At 44.2% G+C, this 25,067-nt stretch overlaps 1 protein-coding gene across 10 annotated transcripts in view; it reads right to left on the bottom strand.

Annotated features, from left to right (window-relative positions):
• Positions 1-25,067, bottom strand: part of NEO1 (neogenin 1) — a 168,859-nt gene that overhangs the window by 121,912 nt on the left and 21,880 nt on the right. For all 10 annotated transcript variants that reach the window (XM_032953170.2, XM_032953166.2, XM_032953169.2 and 7 more), the window contains exon 2: positions 4,803-5,123. In XM_032953170.2, the coding sequence (XP_032809061.2) occupies positions 4,803-5,123 (321 nt within the window). The remainder of the gene's footprint in view (positions 1-4,802; positions 5,124-25,067) is intronic.

The following is a 25,067-nucleotide window of genomic DNA, read 5'->3' as shown; positions in this document are numbered from 1 at the left end:
ATAATAAAAATATATAAAACAATAATATTTTATTGTTTCCCTTCTACGTGACTTTACCGAAAGAACCAAGAATATGAATCCCTGCAGTCACGAAAGCTTTAAATCAAAATTTAGAGCAGCATTGTTAGATGATTTTAATGATTACAATTAGACCGTGGTTTAAATAATGGGTAAGTATACATTGACAATTGCTATTGACCCCAGGCATGAACCACAGATTGTCAAATCATGCAAAAGTAAAACAAGAGAGGCAGGTACAAAGACACAATCGCCAGCGAAAAGCAGCTAAAAACGTAACATTATCACAAAAAAAGTGGAAAATAAAAATAAAATGAGGCATGCATGCAAACTCTGACAGAGAAATATCCAGTTAGTCATAAAGACGCTGATGTAGACCAGACCGGTGTAAATCTGCAGCAGGGACACTCGGTCATTCCAGATGCACGAACGAGTGTTCCCCACACGTGCCACAGCAACCTTACTGCATGTGGACAAGGCCACCCACTCCTTTCATTCGGGCGAGAATTTTTAAAGAACGAAAGCCCAACAAGAGAGTATAAAAGACATCTGGTTTTCCTTTTTTTTAAATATGAAAATTATTACATTTGCTAGCCCAGTTCAAAGGCCACGCCTTGCACACAGCACAACATAAAGTGCATATGTACGTTTTTTTGTTTGTTTAAAAGCAGATAGCGTTATAGACAGATGGCAAGGGGGAGGACTTGAGTCGATTCTTGAATAGAGGCAGGGAGTTTGTAGCATGGATAGCTGGGGGCAGCAGAGAAGAAGAGTAGCTTCCCACTGAACAATGGCCAAATGGGGGTGTTGGCAGAAGGCCTTGGTTGCTGAAGCAGAGAACACAACGATACTTAAAACTAAACTTGTTTTTATTGTAAGAGGAAAGGCTCTAAATTTTGATTTAAAGATTTCGTGACTGCAGTAATTCATATTCTTAGCGCTTTCGGTAAAGTCACGTTGAAGGGAAACAATAAAATAATAAAATATATAAACAATAAAATAATAAAATATATTTGATGATCATCACCTGATGATGACCGTTTGTGTTATGGTCGAAACGTCGTGAGAATTTTTATTGTTTTATATATTGTATTATTTTATTGTTTCCCTTCAACGTGACTTTACCGAAAGAGCTAAGAATAGGAAAGGCTCTTTTTTTCAGAATCGACCTGGCGACAAATGATAGCTCAACGAAGTGACTTATCACGTGGGAATGTACAGCAGCCAAATACTCTAAAAGCGTGTTTCTAAATGTGGAGGGAAAAACCGGAGGACCCGGAGAAAAATCCACGCGACCACGGGGAGAGAAAGACATGCAAACTCAAAATATACAGCAAGCGTTAGGGTTGGGATCGAACCCACGACCTCCTGCATACCAAGCGAGGTAGTAAACATCTCTTCACTGTGGCGCCCAAGAAGGGCAGATCGTGATGAGTTTAGACCTTCCATACAATGACGAATGGTTCCTTTTCATGAATCACAGTTGTGCTTATTTTATTAAACCAGAGGAAAAATATTTTTAATGGGCCGAGTTGCAGACTTTACATTGTAAGTTGAGCACTTTGTCACAGATCCACCGTGTTGGACTTCATAAAAATGCTCGTTTTTTTCTCCACTTACTCAAATTAATCAACCGCAGACAACCTTCTTTCATTTATTACACTCCTGGACTGAATTCCACAAGAAGAAAAGTTTACCCAAGGACCCAGACATCAGGGGCCAATGCCCTGCCTACATAATCGTTCATTTATACAACAAATTACAAAGCAAACATCCCATTCTAGGTCATTCACTTTTGACCTTTGAACCAAAGCAACACTTGCACGCATCCAGGTCGTATTCGATTCACTGGCTGCTCACCAAGCCTTTAATGAATGCCCTCTCGTCTCGTTGTGCTCCTTAAGCGTGCTAACATCGCGTGTCCCAGTGAACTCGTGCCTTTCCTTTCAATGCTCTCAGAAGAATGAAAAAAAAGTGTTTTGCCTTCTCCGTTCGCTTTGGAGATTTTTTTTTTTGGCTCCCAAGTTGAAATAAGCAAAATGAAGGCTAAGCAAACAAAACTGAAAGTGGAACAAAACACAGAATTTTTATTTTACTATGCCGGTCAAATAAACGTGAATTCGGTGTTCGAGCAGCTTGTTGTCGTTAGATTGTCTTAAAACTCTCTCTCTCTTCTCTCTCTCTCTCCCTGTATTCTTTTTCTATGGTGCACTTAAATCATTTTTATTTTCTTGCTTTTAAATGCCGAAAAACTTTGTAGAAAGTGCCAAGCCAGAGTGGACCGGCAATCCTGAGCAAAGTAAATAAAGGTGGCTTCACGAGAATTTCTGTGCTGGTAAAAAAAAATGCAACACAAACATAGACAAATGCATTCATAGATACAGTTTTTTTTTAATGGCACCCCTTAGAAAAACATGCAGCTTTAAATAGCATGTAAGCAATAAAAATTGCTTCCATTACATAACGTTTACAAAAGAAGTTCAAACCATACATATAACACAACTAATCTTTTTAAACATTTAAGCCATGTGCGAACACATACACTTTATTATCTTGCGATTTTTTTAAATGAAAAAAATGCACAGTTTGAATTCGGAAGACGTGTTGAAACTCAATATATACCTGCTAAAAAGCAGTGCTTTGTTGAATTCAAGTGTGAAAACAAAACACATCTATCCTGAAGAGACAGGAGCCAAAAGATAACACGCTAGATTGGTTACAAGATATCACTATTATTGCTGTGACAATAACTGTCTGGCTCTACAAATGTTTTAATTTGTCTGCACACAGAATGGCTGTGAGAAAACCCATATCAAAGTTGGAGCCACCTATAATGTTCAATGCAGATGCCATGCATTGATATGAATACAAAAGTAAAAAATAAACGTCCGCTTACCCTTTTGTGGGTAGATTGCAATTACGATGGACAGGAAACAGGATAATCTTGGCTTGAGGAGCATTTGCCTTTATTTTGTTTTGCAAGCTGCTCTACCACTGGGTGCAGAATTGCCACAATTTCCTGCGGTTTAAACTTGATATCCATCAAATAAAAAAAACGTTTTAAAAAAAGCATCCCTATATTATACACATTTTTATTGTGTCACAAAAACCGCTGCTGTAACGTTGGTATGTAGAAGGGAAAACGTCCATGAGGAAGCGCTCCAGTGAGCGTTGACGCAGAATTTTTATGCTGAGTAGCTGTTGCTCGTATTAAGAGTTCATTTCTAAAAATATATGGCAAAACTGACTCACTATTATCGTCGACCCAACCAACACTCATTGTCCAAACAAAGTAAAGATATTAATATTGTTGGGGTTGAATATATAGTTAGTACGGTCACAAACATTGCTGTCAAGAGTGTGACAGAGACTTTATGGAATACTAATTAAATTAGCGCCAACATACCGTTGGTTAGTCTGCCCTTTAAAACTTCTGCTACTAAGTCAGGATAATTGGGAGCTAATCAACGGACGTAATGAGAAATCAGAAGATTAGCTCGTGTGAATGTTGGTATGTATCTGTGAATGACCATGTAATTCTACTTATTTTCAGTTATAATTGGATTTATTAGAAAAATTGGCTTATAGCAAACATCATCTGCAATATATCTATACAGGTATATCAGCATGAATGCTAATCCTGCTACCACCAATTTTCAGGCTACACTTTGAACAAAAATAAATCCTCACGCAGTTTAGAAGAGCGGTGTGCACATTGCAAAGCAATACGACGATCCGAGTTCAAGTGCAACAACAAGTTTACGGTGAAAATTTGCCAAAGTTGAAAAACTTACCCTCAAATTACCCAACTGGAATATGTATAGAAATAACAATAATAATCTCGGTTTTTTTTTTATAGCGCAATTACCGACAAGGCCTCAAAGCGCTTTACGTACAATCATAAGTAATGGAGAAAGCCTGTTGCACAAACAGGTGAGCTTTAATACACGACTTAAGAAGTGGAACAGACAATTGCAGGAGCGTGGCAGAAAAAAAAAGCTCGCTGCCATCGAGTGCGAAACATGGCAGGAAACCTCCTGAGAGAGAACGATGGCGCTCAGTGGAGACTCTCCTGGGTGAACAAGAACAATCATAATAATAATAATCATACCTTGTTGGCGAGCTTCTGATTATGCTCTTTTGTAAATTACAATGGTGTGGGCACGTGAACTTAGAGGGGACAAGCTTCCACTCCAACTTCTGGACAAGAGGGGAATGCCATACATGGGCCTAAGCCCCCCTGAATTAACTATCTTTATTAGTCCCTTTGGTTACTCAAAATGGACCCCTGTGACTATTGCCCCCCCCTCCACCCCACCTCCAGATAAAAAAAAATACGTTTACAGTTTTTTTTTTTATCAAACTACTGCTGAATGAAGGACTTTCTATGCCGTTTCACTCTCTGGGGTTGCATGACCATACTCGTTTGTTGTCCTGCCCCCGCGTTAGTTGGTCGTCCTTCCTCCGCACCTCCGATTTGCACGGTTGGCTACGTACGGCGCGACAGAAGTTCAACTTGCATACTTACATTCACCATGCTAGCCAATTCGGTTTTCCTGAAAGCAATGGACGGCCCAGGGACTGGTTCAGATATAACTCGCCACTCACGTGAGCCATGGCCGTACATGCAACAGAGTTCTCTGGGCTCATCAGCGCAGCGCGCGAACCCGCTGCACGACCGCTGCCCGCCCCAACGTACCTGCCAAATGAATGACAACGCAATGGGGATGAAGCTCGCTCGCTCGCTCGCTCTCGCTCTCTCTCTCTCTTTTGCTCTCCCTCACCGGCTACGACGAGCCGCGCGGTGCGGCTCACGATGGTGCCCAGGGAGTCGACGGTAGCGACGCACTGGTAGGTGCCCTCGTCCGGCTTGTGGTGCTTCCCGTGCAGCACGTTCTGCAGCTGCAGCGAGCCGCCCGGCAGCAGCGAGCGCCGCTCGTCCGTCGCCAGGTTGATGAAGGTGCCGTCCTTCTTCCACTCGATGCGGGGGGTGCCCTCCGAGGTGCGCACCGAGCAGTTGAGCACGATCGACGAGCCCCGTGCCGCCACCATGTCCCGCGGCTCCGACGTGAAGTGGAAGGGGCTGAACGCCCGCTTGTTGAGGCCTGCAAGGAGGAGAATTCGGTTTGTCAACGAGCAGGACATAGTGGCGCCGGAAACCCTTTGGCTCTCCCGAGCGTTGTCGGGTTTTTGCCGAATTCCTTTGTCAAGGGGTGCCTCTGCGGATGTGTATGCTTTGACTTTAACATAGCCATTTCTGTGACCAGTCACAAGCAAATCACTCAGCTATTTCAATGCTAAATTCTATGCTAATTCCTTTGTCAAGGCGCTTTGTTTCTTCTCACACGGCTTAAAGGTCGCGATCTGAGCGTGGCTTTTTCGCTCCAGCGCTGTCCTCCAGACAGTCTCGTCCCTTCACCTGATGAAGGCCGCTTGTGTTGTGGCCGAAACGTCGTGATAATTTTATTGTTATTTTATTTTATCAATTTATTATTTTATTCTCATTCTACGTGACTTTACCGAAAGAACCAAAGAAGATTTTGCCGAAGTGTTCGGTACAATTTGGAAATGTGTCGGAGAGTTACACGGTGCAACCACGAAAAACCCGCACACAGTGGCAATGGCTCTTGCTAATCCCGGCATGGCGGCGGCTACACTTTGTCGACAAGAGCCTCTCACCTACTCACAATCCATCAGAACAAAATCACGGGTTATCTAAGACAAGTTCAAAACGCCGTCAAGGGGTCACCCCGGTCCTTCGTCCCTCTAGTGTCAATAATGTGAGAGGTGCTTTGCATTCAACAGTGACCGTCCTATGGAGAGATCGCCCCTGTCCCCCCCCCCCCCATCATCTGAGTGGGAAAATTTCAGCACTGGCTCAGGGCCACCAATAGTCATGAGCGCCATCCCACAGCTCGCTTGATTCAGGAGACACTTTGAGGAGTTTTACTCGATTTAACTTTTTTTCCCAGTGCTTGTTAAAAAAAAATCAGGAGGGCCCTGAAAAAATATGCTCATTCAATCCCTGTTTAATGATTGTTTTGCATGTGGGATGACTGCAGATCACCCAGAGAAATCCCACGCATATGACGGAATTACTCTCAGACTTCTGCACAATTGGGTCGAGAAACAATTTTCCGTGAAGCTTGCAGGTGAGCATCATGATATTCGTGTGATGCCCTCTACCCTGGCCAGAAAATTTTGGATTTCGGAAATATGTGGCATCAACCCCTCCCCACCCATTTACTCCTTCACTTAATTTCACTGACCAGTGTTGTGAAATATGGGTAGTGTAGGAGAGGCCTTCTTCCAACAGTGGATTGACTAAGGAATATTTAATCAATACTATTATTACTGTCATGATGTATTCCATACAATATATATATTTCTGTAAAATGGAGAAAATGCGTGGAAGATGGACAAAAAATATATTATGCTTGATACACTTTGGAATAAGGTCATTGTCACAGCAACACTGAGATACTCAACCGTGTCTAAAACAACAGGGGGAAGGTGTGGATATTGCCTCCATAAATTGTAGAGCAGGGACTCGCCACAGCCTGCAAATGTGGCGATGACTGCCCCAATACAAGGCGCACACTCTGGTGGAACAAGTGGACGACACCACACAGCTACCCCACCCAGACGCCGGGGAATGGCTCACAACAGTAAATAATTGTAGCCCCGTTGCTTTTTTTTTCATGCCATATGAATGAAGCAGAAGACTGAGATGCTGGGTTAAAAACTGGGTGGTTACATGAATTAAACCACATTCTCAAGTGTAGCAAGCTAATCGCCTCAGCCCATTCACAAATTACTCCAATAAATAAACGTCGTACTTTGCACAGTCATTTGTTCACTTAATTCAACAAAACCTCTCAGTCAACTAAAATGAGAACTGTGCATCTTTATAATAGATTGTACGGTGGTGAACCATTTACAAGGGAGCACACATCCCCTTCTCGTGTTGAGTAAGAGAGACCAATTAAAGGCTGCACTAGAAGGAGCTGAATTATTATCTCCCACTGCCTTTCTAAAATGACACCCTTTAAAATCCTGACTTTGCCAAAACAACTGGGATAAAATGTGCAGCCAAAGTCAGCGTTCTCCTGTTCCAGCAAGCAGTGTGGTGACAATAATATCAATTGGTTGTCCTGAAACATTGCTGGACATTCCACACTCCCACGACTGGGATCATTTTCTCATAGAACAACTGTTATTAACTTGTCAAAAAAGTCGTAACCGTTTTGTTTTTTTAAATCAACCGTGGAGTAATGGTAGGCCGAGTTGACTCCTTCCAAATGTGAGTCATCACATTTGGAAGGAGTAGCGGCTGGCCAGGAAGACCACAAGGCGATCGAATGTCCAGACCGTTGCTGAGAGTTATCATCGTCAACAGCCATGATCTATCCGCCGCTTGGCGAAGGTCGCCTAATCCCGTGTCAGTCACGGCGAGTTGTTTTGACCGCGTCTTTTGTCTCCGACGCTGGCCAATGGGGATCGGCGAAGGAGTGCGGTGGCGGCGTCTGACTCGCCAGGAAACTGGCATTAGCCTGGCGAGGAATTGAACTCGGGTCGCCGGGGTTCATAGGTCAGCATGGGAACCACTGGAGCGCTGCAGACACATGCAATGCAGCAAGAGAAAGAGGGGCATGAAGCTACCGCACATGCAAGGGAAAACAGTTGGCAGACATTGCAAGCGTGTCTACTATAATATTCAGTGTTGCTACGTGTTATGCTATAATGACACTGAATGTTAAATGCACTTAAGTTATGCATTGCGTCCTTCAACTTAAGCGTTTGATATATGTTGCATGTAAGCTATGTGTGGCTCTCTCTGAGAGACTGCAAATTAAAAATCTTCAGGTCATGTTATGAGAATTATTCAATTTCTAGTTCATTTTTAGCCGCACAATCATAATTAATCCTGTTAAATAACCCTTGCCGCAGTTACAGACATCATTAACGCCATCACGGCCTTAATTGTCTCATAGTAATTAAGTGAAATACACTGCAGGGCATGTTCTCTTCATGGTGATTGATAACTGAATAACAATTGGTCTTTTTTTTTAGGATCACACGTGAAAAGAAAAATCCAGCCATCCCCGTTCATTAAAGTTGCCTGTGTGCAGCATCCATACCAAGTAACAGGAACATCTTGTGCATTTTGGGGATTTTGGAAAATGTATCGTGATGTTTAGTGTGTGCAATACTTTGCAAATGTGTCTTTGAAAACAAAAGGCAAATATTTTACGTTAATAAGGCACCTTTTGACGTCCTGGTGTTTTATTCATAAATTTAAATATTTAATTGACACTCACTTTCATCATACGAATGTTTGAAATGAAACAAAATTATCAGATTTTCCTTGAAAAAACGAATGGTGCTCATCTCAACTGGTGCATCTCAGCCTCCCTTTAACGTCCACGTGCCCATCAGGGGGGGGGGGGGGGGAGGGGTCCAATCTATTTAAATGACAACCACTACTTAACTTGCAAAAAAAGATGGTGCCTCATTGTATCAACCCCTGAGGAACAATGGGCTGAGTTAGTCCCTACTTTAGATTTGAACATGCGGCCTCGTGGTATTGTCATCGCGCAGAGTAACAAAATAAACGACTCCTCCAGAATGAAATGTAAAATGGGATGGGGCTGTGGTACATTTGTACGTGCACTGTTTCTGCGAACCCAGTGACCCGGAGTGGAATTCGTGGCCACGGTCAACATCAGTGGCCAGTGGACATTCAAACCGGTCCTGGGTGCCCACGTTTTTACCGCCCCCATCACCATCCTGCACTGACCAGCGTAAAGTACGGTATACAGAAAACATCCCGAATGACCCAACGTCGTGTGTGCGGAGGTGGGGCAGGGGGCCTTCATCTAGCAGTGGATTGAGAAATAACTGTACCCTATTGCAGGCTATTAAAATACGGCATTGCTTATTCAAAAAAAAAAGAAACATCTGAATCTTGCATTTGTAATCGAAGTTTGTGTCACATGTCGGCACGGCACCCCAAAATACTGAAATCACAAAACACACATTCAGGCTTTAGTCACGGTGACATATGGCAATGCTAATTTACTTCCCAGTCCAATTTATGTGAGCCACCATCAAAGGTATACTGCCGGGTGACCCACACACACACATGCGTGCCTTGCGTGTGGAATTGCACTGCATGCCACTCAGATACCCAGGCCAACACGCAACGGGGACAAGCCAGCAACCAACAGGTTACGTTCGAGGCAGCCCATCTGCCAGCCCGCATCTCTTGGGAAAGGCAATGGATGGCTTAACTACCCAGCCTATTATTTACAGCCCGCATCAAGCCTACTGAAAACCTGCTAATTCACATGCCATTTTGAGAACATTACAATAATGGGTCCGTGGCTTCCTTACTCAATTATCCTCTCTCCAAGTTGCGGTAAATCGACAAGTTTTCAATACACGCCACTTTGATTTGGAGATCAAACGAAAAAAATACATTAATTGTGGTCAATTGAATGCTTGTACAATGATCACTGGTGTGGCTGCTCCTTTATAATACCCTATTTTTTTAGGACACTTGTCCCAGCTATGCTACCGTCAGCCGTCATTAAACTCCACAGCCCATTCAAGGAAGACGTGAGTGTCACATCGTTTGTAGATATCTGCAAACACTCGTAAAAATCCTTGTTTTACGTAACTTTTTTTTCTTAGCTGGTTTTTAAGTAGCATACTATATCATTAGCACCAATCAATTAATGATGCAAGCATGATTTAATGGAAAATTGACTTTTAGCTGCCATGAAATTACATAAAAATAAACATGTTTAATAGTTTCAGTTTTCTTATGCTTCAGAGTGAGTTTTACGATGAGATACAATCATATCACATATTACCCTTTACTAAAAACTTGGAATTTTTGTGCCAAAAACCTATTTCATATCTCAGTAACACAGAATAAAAATGAATAACCGCAGATCATAACTTATCATCATCGTTCTCCTTGAGTGTGTGCATTGTCTGGTGTGTGTGTTTTACACCATATATTAGTTAATGTAATTGGTACCTGTAAGCACTTGGAAAATGCAGTAACCGGACCAAAACCAACATTATAAAGTTAGCACTTTCCTCAATCAACGGCCCATACATTACCATGAACAAGGGAATAATGAACCATGGATTTGGAAATATTAAGAAAATATGAATACAAAAATTATATTGCACACAGATGTATACATTCCTGGTAGGAGTAGCAGGTCAATTACAGAAATCGATGCGGATGAGCGGCATGCATAAAGTTAGCCTGAGCACAGACAGCCACCGCACATTTTGTGAAATACTCACGGAATGGCAATGCAGTGATGCATTATTTGTTAACGCAAAGGAGCCTTGACAATTTACAAGTCAAAAAAAAGAAAAACAGCCTGTGACCTTACGATAATCTCTCCTGGTTTGTGGCATAATTCGAGCATTCAATGCCCAGCAGGCTCACCCTCGCCTGTCCGGTTTGGAGACGACATACCAATAATGCTGCGAACGACGTGAGCTGCAGAGGTCACGTTCCATCCAGCCGGCGGGCAATCCAGTGCTATTATTTCGTGGCCCGCCGCACACGCACTCCCAAAATTGCCATCTTTATCCCTCACAAATCGCTTCCGATTGTGTTCACTCCTGCAGCCGTTGCGACTCCGCCATATTATCAGTGAAATGCGCGAAAGGTTCGTTAAGCACGCGGTCGATAAATGTGCCACGGCGTTGCATGCGGCGCTCGCATTTTAAGAAGGACACCTGCACGTGGACACGACCTCTGTTGTCCTTGCTCCACGCACCTCCGATTAGCACGGTCGGCTACGTGCGGCGCGAAAGAAGTTCATTGAGCCGACGTATGTACGTACGTGCAATGAAGAAGAGACATAGCCGCACACTCGTCCAACGTTTTATTGTGTCTAGCGTAGAAGAGTAGCGAACTTGTGTTACAAACACAGCACTCGAAAGCGGTAGGAAGGGAAGCTTCAGGATTTACCTTGGAGACAACCAGATATGCAGAGAATGTAGACACACTCTTGCTGGATCAGGGTCATTGTAGAAATTCCACAGCTGACTTTGCAGTAACAACTTGGGTAGAAGCGTTCTCAAAATAGTTACCTTCACTCCCCTCAAACATGATTTTCAAGTAATGCCTCGCCATTTTTGTGTTTGTAAGATAGGATGTAAAACTGTCTACAGGAATGTATCTACAGAGGTTGCATAATGGGGAGGTTGGATCCTGTCAGAGGATTGTATTTTAGTATTTATACAGCTAGGTTAGGGCCATTAATGTAAATGAGCATTAGGTAATACTCAAATGAGCGTTTGACCTAATGCTCCTTTGACAATGGAACACACTTGACATTGAAGCACATGAACTAGATTATAAATGCCCTAATTGTTCATTACTTTATTTTTTAAACCCTTTTTCTAAAAATAATTCATATGACCCATGAAACGGGATAAGCATGGTAAAAACATGATCTAGTAACATACACATAGTCATGTTATTAAACACTATTATCTTAGCTAGGTATCTGAAAAAACAAGTGGTGTTAATCATGACTCATAAATCATAATTCTAAGCCCTTTGCCAATCCACTGCTGAATGAATACCTCCCCATGCCATCTTCAGTCATTGGGGGGGGTTGTATGACCATACTTCACCATACTTTTCAGTGCAAGTTCGTGAAGGTAGGAGGCCACGACCAGTTCAGAAATCACTCGCCACTGATGTTTGCCGATCCAAGAATACAACTCAGGTCACCGAATGCAGTGCTGTGCCATTACCACTGTTTCACTGTGGCGAGATGTTTACTACCTCGCCTGGTATACAAGAGGTTGTGGGATCCGACCCTGACACCTGCTGTATATTTGAAGTTTGCATGTTCTCCCCGTGGTTGAGCGGATTTTCTGCGGGTCCTCCGGTTTTCCCCACCACATTTAGAAACACGCATTTAGAGTATGTGGCTGCTATAAATTTCCACATGATAATTCACTTAATTGAGCTATTATTTGTGGGCAGGTCGCTTATGCAAAATGGCTATACAGCTCAGTGGCTTTTATCCGGTAAAATAATATGTAGTTTCAAAAATAGTTTTAATTCCACCCTCATTATTTTGGTAAACCGGGAAAACAGCTACGTCTCAAAATATTTCACCAGATGCAATGTCAGCCAATAGGCACCTTCCAATTATTCCTCCATAGCACCTACATGCACCAACAGTATGGGCAGATAGATATTCTTTGTTAGACTGATCGAGTGTTATCGTGTGTCCACAATGCGGGCAAAATATATAGTTTTTTTTTTTAACAAGTGCTGATCTTGTCGCACGCATGCGAGTATGGAGTGGATGGCCGCGTGCGAGCGTGCGTGCTCGCACGCACGCATGGGTGCGAGTGCCTGTCTCTGTGTGAATGTCCGTCCCTGTGGGGAGCGATAGGGTAGCAGTTAGCGCGCTGCACTTCGAACCCGGTGACCCAAGTTCGATTCACGCTCACGGCCAACACCAGTGACGATTATCTGAACCGGTCCTGGGCCTCGCCTAGGTCGACTCAGACTCAAATGAGCACCTGGCGCGGTGTGTAACACATCGCCACTGGGGAGACAAAGGCGGTCGGGCGTGGTGTTGGCTACCCACCCCCTTGTGTGCCGAGCTGGCCTTCATAGGTGCTGCTCGCTAACAGCACTTGCCCCAACTGTCTGCTAAGGCTGTATGGGGGATCTTTGTCTCTTGCGTGCACTCTGCTTGTCATGGTGGTAATGGAATGACTGCCTTCAGTTCACCATTGCCAAGGTGCTTTCAAGCTCTGCTGGCAGTATCCAACAAATCACATCAGTGAGCATTTAAATTGCTTGGTCCCAAACAGCCCTGATGGAGTTGGTACGTGTACGGACTACCCATCTGCTAGATTCGCTCAGAAACAACTTGAACCGTCAAGATGAGACGCGTGCCCTGTAGCTCGCAATCACTTCGGTCGAGGGGATTCACAAGAAATATCGGAAGAAAATCGCATCGCCAAATTTCACGCAAATGACGACCTTGGCCGAGGGGGTTTTCGTCGGGATCACCGATGAACGCGAACCACTTCCCCCAGCCAACGATGGCTCTGGGTCCCTCGTCCTTTTTTCCATTTTTTTTTTAAATGGGGCGTGAACACAGCATTTATGTACGTAACACGCGTCTGTGTATTATTGAAGAGTTCCGCGGGCTTCGCACGCAAAACAAATATTATGTTTGAGTATGAAAGGGGTTAACAGATAAGAATCAAGTGGCAGCACGTGTGGCGAGTGTTCGCGGGACGATTGTTCACGCTGCTCGTACGCACGCACGCACGGGACTCAATTTGCGGAAAAGTGTCCACGTGAAACTATCTTTAGAGGGCCCCTTAAGAAAGATGCAAGGACATGAAATTTAAGGAAATGTTTTAAACTGGAGAAAAAAATTCACATTTTTAAGTCTATTTCCATCTTGGGAAGAATGCAATATTACGGATATAATATTATTCATGTAATAATATTAATTGAATATTATGGGTGTAATATTACGAATGGAATATTACAAAGTTCAACTAATTGTCTTGTGATGCTACTGCTGCTTTGGCAGTGGTACACGAACACAAATAGCAAACAACGGAACGCAGAATCAGAATATTAATTCATACTGGAGGAATCCGATGAGCTATAAATCTCTTTGACATTGATGTCCAACAATACGTTCATCGTGTGTTGTCATAAAAGGGCCATTGCCGGAACATTCGCCTATTACATATTTATTTTTGGTAAGGCTGTGTTATTGACAAATGCGTTGAGGTTTTTTTTCAATATATTGTTTTACAAGGCAGCCAATTTAACGTATATCATTCAGACCTCTGATTTTCGAGTCAACAGCAAGTGAAAGGTTAGAAAAAAAAGTATATTAAAACAATTTAAAGTGCTTGTGTTGCCGTCTAAAAAACATTCTTAAGCTACATATTAAAGCTAAATAATGATGCTGTAGGATTTGTGGCACGCCTTGTGATGTTGCCTTAGGATTATCATAACTAAGGTATAAGAGCTGCAAAACTCAAAGCAACTTTAATAAACCAAACACACGAAATGTCCTACCACACACCGCAAATGATATTGATGACTGGCAAAAATTATTGGAGCAAGAAGCCGGGGAAGACAGTGAATTAATTGCACAAGCAATTTGAACAGTAGCTAATGCAAAATTCTTGAGTCATATTATGGACGGAGCTAAATGGAAGAAAGGCAATGATAACCAATGGCTTTGAGAAATCACATCGCACAAAGACAGAGCAAGGGATATTAATATATGCTAACACATATTTTAATTATTCAGTGTTTAAAAAGTGTACAAAGTACATCTCATTAATCTTCCTCAAGGGTTTAACACATTCAAGTTTGCTCTGTGCAGGATTGGCCAAGTAAATCCGGCAGACAGTAGCTAATACAAGGAACAAACAAGTCCCTTAGTCAAGCGGGGACACAAATACAAAGATCCCCCGTATAGCCTTAACAGTCTGTTGGGGAAAGTGCTGTTAGCGAGTAGCACCTATTAATCATAATTATTAGTAGCGACGTCTTTACAACACCGCACCAAGAACCCATTTTAGGCTGGATCGACCTAGGGGAGTCCCAGGACCGGTTCAGATAATCGTCACCGGTGTTGGCCATGAGTGGGAATCGAACTCGGGTCGCCGGGTTCGTAGCGCAGCGTAGCGCTAACCGCTACACCACCGCTCCCCACACACCACGCACAGACACACACACACGCACAGACACACACACACGCCACGCACAGACACACACACACAACAACAACCGCCATTCACCACTAATTGGCGGTGACGTCACCACGACGCTTATGCCAGGCTATGTGCACCCTGAGGCCACGTGACGTGTCGAACGCCCGCTGGCAGGAGGTCACGGGGCAGACCCAGGTGCCACGGGTCGACTGACTGAGATGACTGGCTGATGCACCACCTGTGCCCCCTACTGTGCCAACCTGCTGTGCTTTAGCCACCCGGCGCTCCGCTCGTTGTTGTGAGCGTCGCTCCTCCGCCCTCCGTTGTTGTTGGAGGGCGACTACCTCCAACTGCCCAGTAGCATCCTTCACGAGCCTCCTCCACAGAGGCGGATCTTGACACCGCTGGTACCAGTCATCGGCAAGTCCACTCAGCTCCACGTCCTCCTGTACCACATCACTCCATCTCCTCTCTAGCCCGTGCCGCGCCCGCTTAGCCCCCTCAATCCGGCCGAACAAAAGCTGTTTCGGCATGCGGTGGCTGGGCATGCGTGCTACATGACCCAGCCATCGCAGCCTTGCCCGCCGGAGGAGCTCACCGATGGGACCCTGCCCATATCTTTCAAGGATTTGTGAGCTCCTCACACAATCCAGTCTGGTTAAACCAAGGATGGATCGTAGGCAGGCCAGCCTAAATGTTTCCAACCGGCGAAGACGCTCCATTAGGGGGGTCCACGTTTCGCAAGCGTAGAGAAGGGAGGGAATGACCGTGGCCGAGAAGACCTGAAGCTTAGTGCGGAGCGACAGACCAGGTAGCTTCCACACAGCGTTACGCAACCGATTAAAAGATATTGCCGCTCGACTGATTCGGAGTGAGACCACTGCTGTTAAACTGGAGCCGGTCATAAGCACACTGCCCACGTATGGGAAACTCTCCACTCTCTCCACAACTGTCCCATCACCGATTGGGAGTTGTGGGGGTGGAGTGTCCGATGGTACAAAATACCCAGGCAGGTGCTTAGTTTTGGTGGGGCTGATGGTAAGGCCCCATCTCTTAGTGGCACGCTCCAGTCTCAGCAGCAGCGTCTCCAACTCATCCTCTGAATGAGCAGCTATTACCAAATCATCAGCATACATAACGCATCACGTACAGACACACACAGACACACACACGCACAGAGACACACACACACGCCACGCAAAGACACACAGACACACACAGACACACACACGCCACGCACAGACACACACACGCCACGCAAAGACACACACACACAGACACACACAGACACACACACGCCACGCACAGACACACACACACGCCACGCAAAGACACACACACACAGACACACACAGACACACACACGCCACGCACAGACACACACACACACACACGCCACGCACATTTCGTGGCATGCCAAAGTCACACGAAGCGCCGTTTTACGCGAAGTCTCCACGTCCTACTATATTCGTCAGGTCCCTCCGTACAATAAACGAGCCAGGGGGAAATGGGTAAAGGGGGGGTGGAGAGAAATAAATAAATAAATCGCTACCATTATCCTCACCCGAGCCAGGAAATATTCCTTCCAGCAACATAATCCTGGCAGCTCACAGCGTGGGGGGGGGGGCATCACGGAGAGCCTAATGAGCTCCAGGGTGTCCGGGAGGTAACGACCCCTGCGGAAGAGCCTTTGGGGGGGGGGGGACGGGTGAGCTCCGAGGGCATTCAGCGTGCCTAGCGAGTGACTCGTGAGCCAGGCGTGGTGCCTAGTGAGCGACTAGAGAGCCGGGCGTGGTGCCTAGTGAGCGACTAGAGAGCCGGGCGTGGTGCCTAGCGAGTGACTCGTGAGCCAGGCGTGGTGCCTAGTGAGCGACTAGAGAGCCGGGCGTGGTGCCTAGCGAGCGACTCGAGAGCCGGGCGTGGTGCCTAGCGAGTGACTCGAGAGCCGGGCGTGGTGCCTAGCGAGTGACTAGAGAGCCGGGCGTGGTGCCTAGCGAGTGACTCGAGAGCCGGGCGTGGTGCCTTGCGAGTGACTCGAGAGCCGGGCGTGGTGCCTAGTGAGCGACTCGTGAGCCAGGCGTGGTGCCTAGCGAGCGACTCGAGGGCCGGGCGTGGTGCCTAGTGAGCGACTAGAGGGCCGGGCGTGGTGCCTAGCGAGCGACTCGAGAGCCGGGCGTGGTGCCTAGCGAGCAACTAGAGGGCCGGGCGTGGTGCCTAGTGAGCGACTAGAGGGCCGGGCGTGGTGCCTAGTGAGCGACTCGAGGGCCGGGCGTGGTGCCTAGTGAGTGACTCGTGAGCCGGGCGTGGTGCCTAGCGAGTGACTCGAGGGCCGGGCGTGGTGCCTAGCGAGCGACTAGAGAGCCGGGCGTGGTGCCTAGCGAGTGACTAGAGAGCCGGGCGTGGTGCCTAGTGAGCGACTCGTGAGCCGGGCGTGGTGCCTAGCGAGTGACTTGCGAGCCGGCCGTGGTGCCTAGCGAGCGACTCGAGGGCCGGGCGTGTTGCCTCCATGTAAGGGGAGCTGCAACGATGGTTAATAATCGCGGTTCATAATCTTGGCGTTCCCTCATTATTCGCGAGGGATACGTTCTGGAGACGCTCGTGACGAGTACGTTTCGTGGAGAGCGATATTGGCCTACGAAAACATACCTCTTTATTGAATCACCTTCAATAAATACATACACAAATAAGCAATTAAGTGCATTAAAAATATCGCATCTCGCACCACATTCTCTCTCATCACATCTCATCACTTGATCTCATCACTTGATCTCACCACTTGATCTCATCACTTGATCTCTCACTCGATGGAGTCGTGTAAGAGTTCCAGATGCGATTCGCGGATAGCCAAACAATCGCGGACGGCAAGTTTCGTGAATAAGGAGGGAAGACTGTACACAATTGCCCCATGTGTTGGGTTCCTGAATCCTGGAATTTTTCACTGTCAAGTGTGCCTTAAGCTCAGTTGGATAAGATGTATTAGCCCAATGTGTGTGTGTGCGTGTAGGATTATTCAAATAGTATAGGGAATTACTATTCATGACTATCTGCCTTTAATGTGTAACATCATTAAGAATTCCATTAAACTGCAGCTAATTATATGCATTATGCAAATGATTGTAGATAAATATGTTACATTGCAAGTTGAGTGAACACATTATTTTTGAATATATCGTTAAATTAACATTTCTTATGGGGATAATTGATTTAAACACCCAATAACACTGCATATATACTGTTTTAAGTATACTTTCAATAACCGTATACTGCACACTATAGCAATTCCAACTTGTTATAAATATACTTTATAGTCGTGAAATTATTTTACGTTTCAAAAAGGTATAAATTCTGTACTAATATGCAACCTGGGAAAGGAGTGGCAGAGCAGCACAGTGATGATTGCACTGTGCTTTTTATGACGCTGGTGAGTTGAACTCGATTCCCACCTTCGGCTAAACATCAACGGCGAGAGATACCCGAACTGGCCCTGCACCCTCCCGATCCCACCACACCTCATCCAGCAGTCGATTGATTTATAGGGCACAGGATCAGCACGCAAATATCGACACTCGCTTTCAAGTTAATGTTACGATTTACTCTAAAATAACAGCTAAATCAAATTATAATGTATGTAATGTTGCTATAATACTGTCAGTGACAGTGATGGTGCCAAGACTGTTGGAACACACGTGCCACTCAAAGCTTTGGGGGTGGCTTAGGTGGATTCGACAGAGGCCATCATATGCGTAAGACACCTACCTGCTTGGGTAACTAAATGCACTTTAAAATGCAGTACAGCAAGTGGGTTCTTGGCACAACTGAAAGGTTTCAGTCACGTGCATGGGGCTTCACGAGGTACTCTCGCTAATCGCAAAAAAAGAAACCTCTAGAAGGAATCGACCAGAAATGCCAAGCAGGGGCCTCCTGGAGAAGTCTTCAGGATCAATTTGAGGCCTTCCTGGATAAATTAAGAATTACCAATTGTAAGCCATTCTGTGGCAAAATAGTGCATACGTGTGTTTAACAAAAAACACTCTTTTACAGGGCTATTGTATGAGAAACTCCCTCACGCTTTGTTGATCATGTTTTTATTTATTTTTGGTCGCGTATTTTAGGACTGTGGTCAGTGTAGGTTGCCAGGTCCAGTTCAGATATCACTGAGGTTAGCCGTGGCCGGAAATCAAACTCAGGCCACTGCGTTCAAAGTACAGTAAGCACTCACCAACGCAACACCCGTATGTTGTGTGTTTGTACAACGAGAACAGAGTGGAGACTCGTTGTATTTTGCAATGGGTGAATATTGTTTAGCAGAATTAAGAAATAAAATGTGTTTGAATGTACGGAAGCACGTATTGCTTACACACATAACCGTCGCCAAGCGGTGATGTGCTGTGTACAGCTGCATCCCAATGTTTGTGGAACTTATGACGGATTATTAAACAAGTTTAAGATTTACAAAGCGCTGTAAAGTTTTTTTTTAGCGCGGAGGTGACGATTTATTATTGTGACATGACCTGTAAATAATAGGCAATGTAAACAAATGTTTGTGATAATAAACATCTGTCAAATGTGGGCCATTAATTTCCCTTCTCAATAAACAATTAACTTACCAACAAGGCATTGTAGTTTTGTCATTAAAATCAATGATCTGTCATGCCACCTAGTGGAGAGCCCAAACTTCCTTTCACTTATTTGTTCAAACCAGCAAAGAAAAGCAAACGCAAGTTAATTATTAAACATGTGTGTTTTTTATGGAGTGTATGATTAACATGCCTCACACAAGTCTGTTAAACAATTAAAGGATATTTGTATTCACTGGACATAGTTGCGAAAGGAAGTAATGATTGCTGACAAAGCACCACCGTTTAAATCTGACACCACAGCAATATATCCTGGGATACAATCTCAATCCATTTTGTGGACTGAAATTGTAATTTACCATCACCCAGTTTCTGTCCACTACAGCAGGGGTCCCCAACCCCCGGGACCGCAGAGCAGGAGGTGAGCGGTGAGTCCGCGCGTGGCCCGCCCATTATTTTATTGATCACTTCCGTCCGCGCCTCTTTTCCCGCAATGCGCACTCGTCTCAGTCACAGTTTTGGTAAGCCCACAAGCTAACCCCTAGTAGCCACAATGAGTAAAAAACAAACGTTGCTGGAGAGCTTTTTTGAAAAGGGGGAAAGTCTTCCACGAAACCGGTCCCTGGTGCCAAGAAGATTGGGGACCGCTGCACTGCAGGACACATACTGGGCCAGTGCAAGACGACAATGTCTCGAGATATTTCACTCTCGATGGATATGTTCCAAGATGCATAGCATGGACGGCATTAGGAGCCCTGGAACGAGAAATTAAATGCCGCCCCATCTCTCCTGCCCATGGGCTCCGGTCCAGTTGCACCACCTGTACACTTGATAGCTAAGCCACTGATAATTACAATGCATCAGGCAATGCCAAAATCATCCAGCTAGGTAGAGGTACAGATTGAGCACACCTCTTCCCATTCTGGAAGGCTGTTGTAAATCAAATCCCAGTCAGGTGTGAACTCGGCCTTCTCATCCATCCGGGGACAATACAACGAAGCAACACAGAGTGGGAAGTCCAACATTTGTTCTGGACAAACTGGCACCCCTCCATTGGAATGTGGAATTGCCACGACGAGCTCCACGGGAAACCAACAAAGATGAGCGAATCGAACTGAGGCCGGTGGGTTCAGTGTGCCACCTTCGTCAGCCACTCTGACCCAGACCGCTGTAACAATATATGCAAACGTACCGCGCGCTCTAATGCTCTCTATTCAATGGAGGTGATATTTGGCAGGTGTGCTGATGAAGGATGACAGAACTGAAGGCCCTCTGCGGGCTTGGTGTGGCAGGGCTGGTAGGTTGGGGGAGGTGAGAAAGGAGCGGGAGATGTGTTAAGTGACCTGGCTTGTGTATGTTTGGCAGATTGCCTGACTGATGGGCATTCTAACTTACCAGGAAACACCTCGTTCATTATGAGTGAGCTAAGCAGTACCGATGATTCATTGTACAACACAGTCATAGACTGAATAATGCACTGCCCAAAATACGGCCAAAAAGAGATATTTATACATGTAGCCTAAACGTCAACACTGCCATACTTGTACGCATATTATTGCAGCCGTTGTGGTCGAGTGCCTCTCTCGTAATCACATGGTTGTTATTTAACATCCTGGTTGAGATTGATATCCCATCATTGCTGGGTGGTTGGTAGAACATGTTTTACTTTTGTGGATGCTGAACAGTGTTATTTCGGACAAGCGACCGTCCACCATGGGAAAGCGTAAAATGTCATAGCTGGCTCTGTTTAACCATGATGTGGCATAGCATACTATTATGTTGAACGTCAAATTCTTTCGCACCGTACATAGCCACGCGTGCTAATTGGAGGTGCGGGCAAAGGACAACAGACTGAACACAAAAAGCACTTCTAAAGAAATACGTTTTAAATTCAGATTTCAAAATACATATGGCTCCTCGCGGCTGATAAACTATTGACACAATTGACACTTTTCGTGACAGCACAGTCCTATAGTCACTTCAATGGAACTCTTTTTCTCAACACTCCAGTGTACATCGAAGCAGGCTGTTCCTAAAAGAATGAAGAAGAAAAACACCACATTCATGTAAATCAACTGTCAACCTACAACGGCTGTTGCAGGCTCTGCGTTGGAACAAGGATGCTTGAGTTGGAAAAATGGGTTAAAGCTCACGAAACATATTTAAACATAAAGGGCTAATGGGCGAACATCGCATAACAAATGTGTGGCCTGGCCTGTGTGCTAAAGATCACCGACTGATCTCTTAGCACGGAAATGTAGACCTTTGTGAACGAAGTCTTTTATTGACCGCAAGAAGGGGAACTTCGATCAATCTCAATTAATAACATCGCACTGCAAACACCACAACACATTGCATGGCAAATATGAAATGGCTCTCGAATATAAGAGGACAGGGCTCACTGCGTTGGACAGGTAATCTTGTTCATTTGTGTTGTTGCTATGTTTTCAGCGAAAATGCTTTCTAATTTGAAATTCTGAGTCTTTAGACATGATGTAAAATTAATAAAGGGAGACAACTGTCAGCCAAGTGTATTATGGAATTCTATGTTTGACAATTTTCTGGGTTTATTTTTCCATTTTCCTAATTTATCGAATCATTCTGGCTTGTCCACGAAAATGCCATCTTTGCCAATAGTTTTTTTTCTATTAAATGTGTAACATGCTGCGTAATGAGTCCGTGGTGAAAAGTCCACATTCCTATGACAGGAAGCAAAATATTCAGCGTAATCATTGCTGACTTACCAAAATCAGCAACGTTCAAGTTACCGCTTTCAAATCGCAAACATGTTAAGCGCGGCGGTCAGCTGATGCTCACGATGTTTTAAATTAAATAATAACAGCAGCCTGGTTGGGCACTGGAACAGTGTCCCCGGATGGTATGAGGAATCTAGATAAGGTTTGAAGCTTTTTCTTTTTTTCTTTCGATTCTTCTTCTTCATAGTATAAATGTTGTTTGCCTCTTAAAAGATGATTCTTAAATATGTTATTGTTAGTTTTAATGTTAGGTTAGAAGAACTTAAGTCTGTGCTCTCCAGTTGCCTGGGTGAAAAGTGGCAGGCTAAGTTTTGGCAAATCCTGGCCAGCAGGCTCAATAAACTAAACATCCTGCTGCAAAATAATACTTGTTTCATTACACTCTGACAAATGATGGGTTAACAGGTGCATTTAGGTAGACAGATATTGCATGTAATCACTGTGTCGAGTCTACTCAATTCTTACTGCTTTGGCAAATGTACTCAAATTGATTAAATAATTTATTTTTTAATCCTGAAACTCTATTATGTTCATGCAATACGCACATGACTTACAAATGAGCAGAGACACAGTTTGGTGTTTCAAACTTTTATAGAAAGAGATTTCCACTAATGAATAGTATTAGAACGATATGGCCAAGACAATTGTAAAGAGAAAATAGAACCCTAGGCAAACACTATCAATCAGTTCATATATTCTGACGGCCAGCTCTACTTTATCACGCACAATTCCATTCCATTTTTTATTCATTTTTTTCTCTCACTATGCTCGAAATGCCACAGGGTTACGGGACTAATATAAGTCGTTTCAATATATACATTTTTTTTACAAAGCATGCAATCACCAGAATACTGCTACACTCAATTTCTCCCACAATAATGCATTACACATTTTGATATATCTGTAATAAAATAAATTACAAACAAAGAAATATGTGAATAGACCGACGACTGAAAATATGGTTCTCTGTAAAAAATAATAAATTCCTTGTTTGAATCCAGTAAGTTTATACCAAACACAGTTTCTGGGAAAAAAGAGTTGCACACACATTGATGTTTTATTAATGCCAGCATAGAGGACTTAATGTCATGAATGTGAAATTTATGATTTGCATTTGTTTGAACTAAAAGCTTTTTTTTTTACAAAACTGTGGCTCCATCTGTAAAGTGAATGCAGAAATTAATTACTCCTTTAGTGTTTTTGAATGTCATGTATTAAAAATGAAGTGTGCACATGCATCTGATGAATACATATCATCTTCTGCAAGTGTTGTCACTTGCAATACCGTAGCTACGAATGGGTACTGTATTCAGTTACTATCCAGTTAGCCCTGTACATATCGACAATTATATTTTCAATAATTATAAAAATAATATTACAACTGGGTTGGGAGTTATTCTGTAATAATTCTAAAATGGTCAATGTGCATGCTTGGACCTGTTGGTGCTTGGAAGTGTGGTTATTGTTAACTCCCAATATACGCCCCATGCCATGTGGGTTATGGGGATTATTTGACCATACTTCCCCATGCTGGTCAGTGCAGGTTGGTGACGGTCAAGCACAGCTTCCAGAGCATAATTCAATATAACAATGGATTTGTCCGCATATCCCTCTGCTGCTTTGTAGTCCCACAACAGTCTCTGTTTAATGCGTGTTGGTCAACCCTTCCAAGCATTATCTCCAGTCTAAACCCAGCTTCGCTTGCGAGTTGTGACGAAATCAGGTGCATTATGGGTGATTTGGTCCAAGGAATTCGCAGCCTGGTTTATCTATCAGATGTGCAAGTCAACAAATGTGACGTTCTTAACCTTGAGAATGAGTGTTCACTCAGTTTTGTCTACAACAAGAGCGTGCAAAACATTTTACCAACTAAAAAAAAACACTCGAATGGAAAATGCAAACCATATTTATTCAGCCATCGTGCAAAGAAACTAAAATTCCGGAAAAAAGACGGACATGGAAAAATATATTGTTCTAAATTAGAATGTTAACAGTATAATAGATGTGCAAACACTGGCGAAGATCGTTCGTGGGATTTTTTTCCTTCAACTCAGAAAGTTTTTTTTTTACCCCATGCCCATTAAATGTGCTGGATTTCAGATACCTTTGGCTCTCTTCCAAACCTTACTACCCAGTGAGATCATGCCAATTTACTGGATGGCTGTGCTGTAGGTGTGGCAAATAGTACCAGCTGTTAGCCAGGACATGTCTCTCTGGAGACATTAATCCTTCAAGGTGACACTAATTAATTCATCCTTCTGTCACTTTGCTCTGAGCGTTGTGTTTCCTCAATGTCTGTAAGGCTTGCAGGGGGGGAAAAGAGTTGGGAGTAGAAGCTTTAAGCTTTTGGGAAATGAGAATTGGACTCCCTGTTGTATGCCTCAACTGACAAGCAGGGGAGGGGGCAAGCCCTTACTCATCCAAATACTTTAAAACTGTACATCAAAAAAAGAGGTGTCCATCCAGGTGGCTCAGAGGTCAGGGGGCTTTGCCGGCATCAAAGGGACTCTCCTGAGTTTGAATCTCGATAGCCACGTGTGCTTAAACTAGGTTAATCTCGAGTGAGTGAGATTATGGTTCCTTCCCAATTCACCATTAACTGCACACATACACAAGAACACCTCATCGTTTTGCACTTAATTTGGCTTTGCACTGAATTTGGATAAAAATGTCAGCTCTGTCAGCCACATATAAATCAGTTTGACTATTGTGTAACAATCTCATGGTGGAGTGTATGGGAAAGTGCGACCACTAGTGTGTCAAGGATGAAAAGGCCACTTCAGAGGTTTTTTGGGGGCGGTCCTGGTGAAAATATTTAATTTCGAAGCCGGACACTTACACATGGGGACCAGTGCTCTGCGGGTATTCCAAATCGATTGCTCATCGAAAAATCGTGGAAAATGACAGGGAAAAAAAATATTTTAACAAACATTGTAAAGAGACACCGCAACATTCA

Source organism: Petromyzon marinus, chromosome 13 (assembly GCF_048934315.1).
Source record: "Petromyzon marinus isolate PM22_M1 ecotype Great Lakes invasive population chromosome 13, UKy_Petmar_22M1.pri1.0, whole genome shotgun sequence".
NCBI classification, from domain to species: Eukaryota; Metazoa; Chordata; class Hyperoartia; order Petromyzontiformes; family Petromyzontidae; genus Petromyzon; species Petromyzon marinus.
The sequence above is the reverse complement of the archived record's forward strand: the minus strand, read 5'-3'. Positions and strand labels throughout refer to the sequence as shown.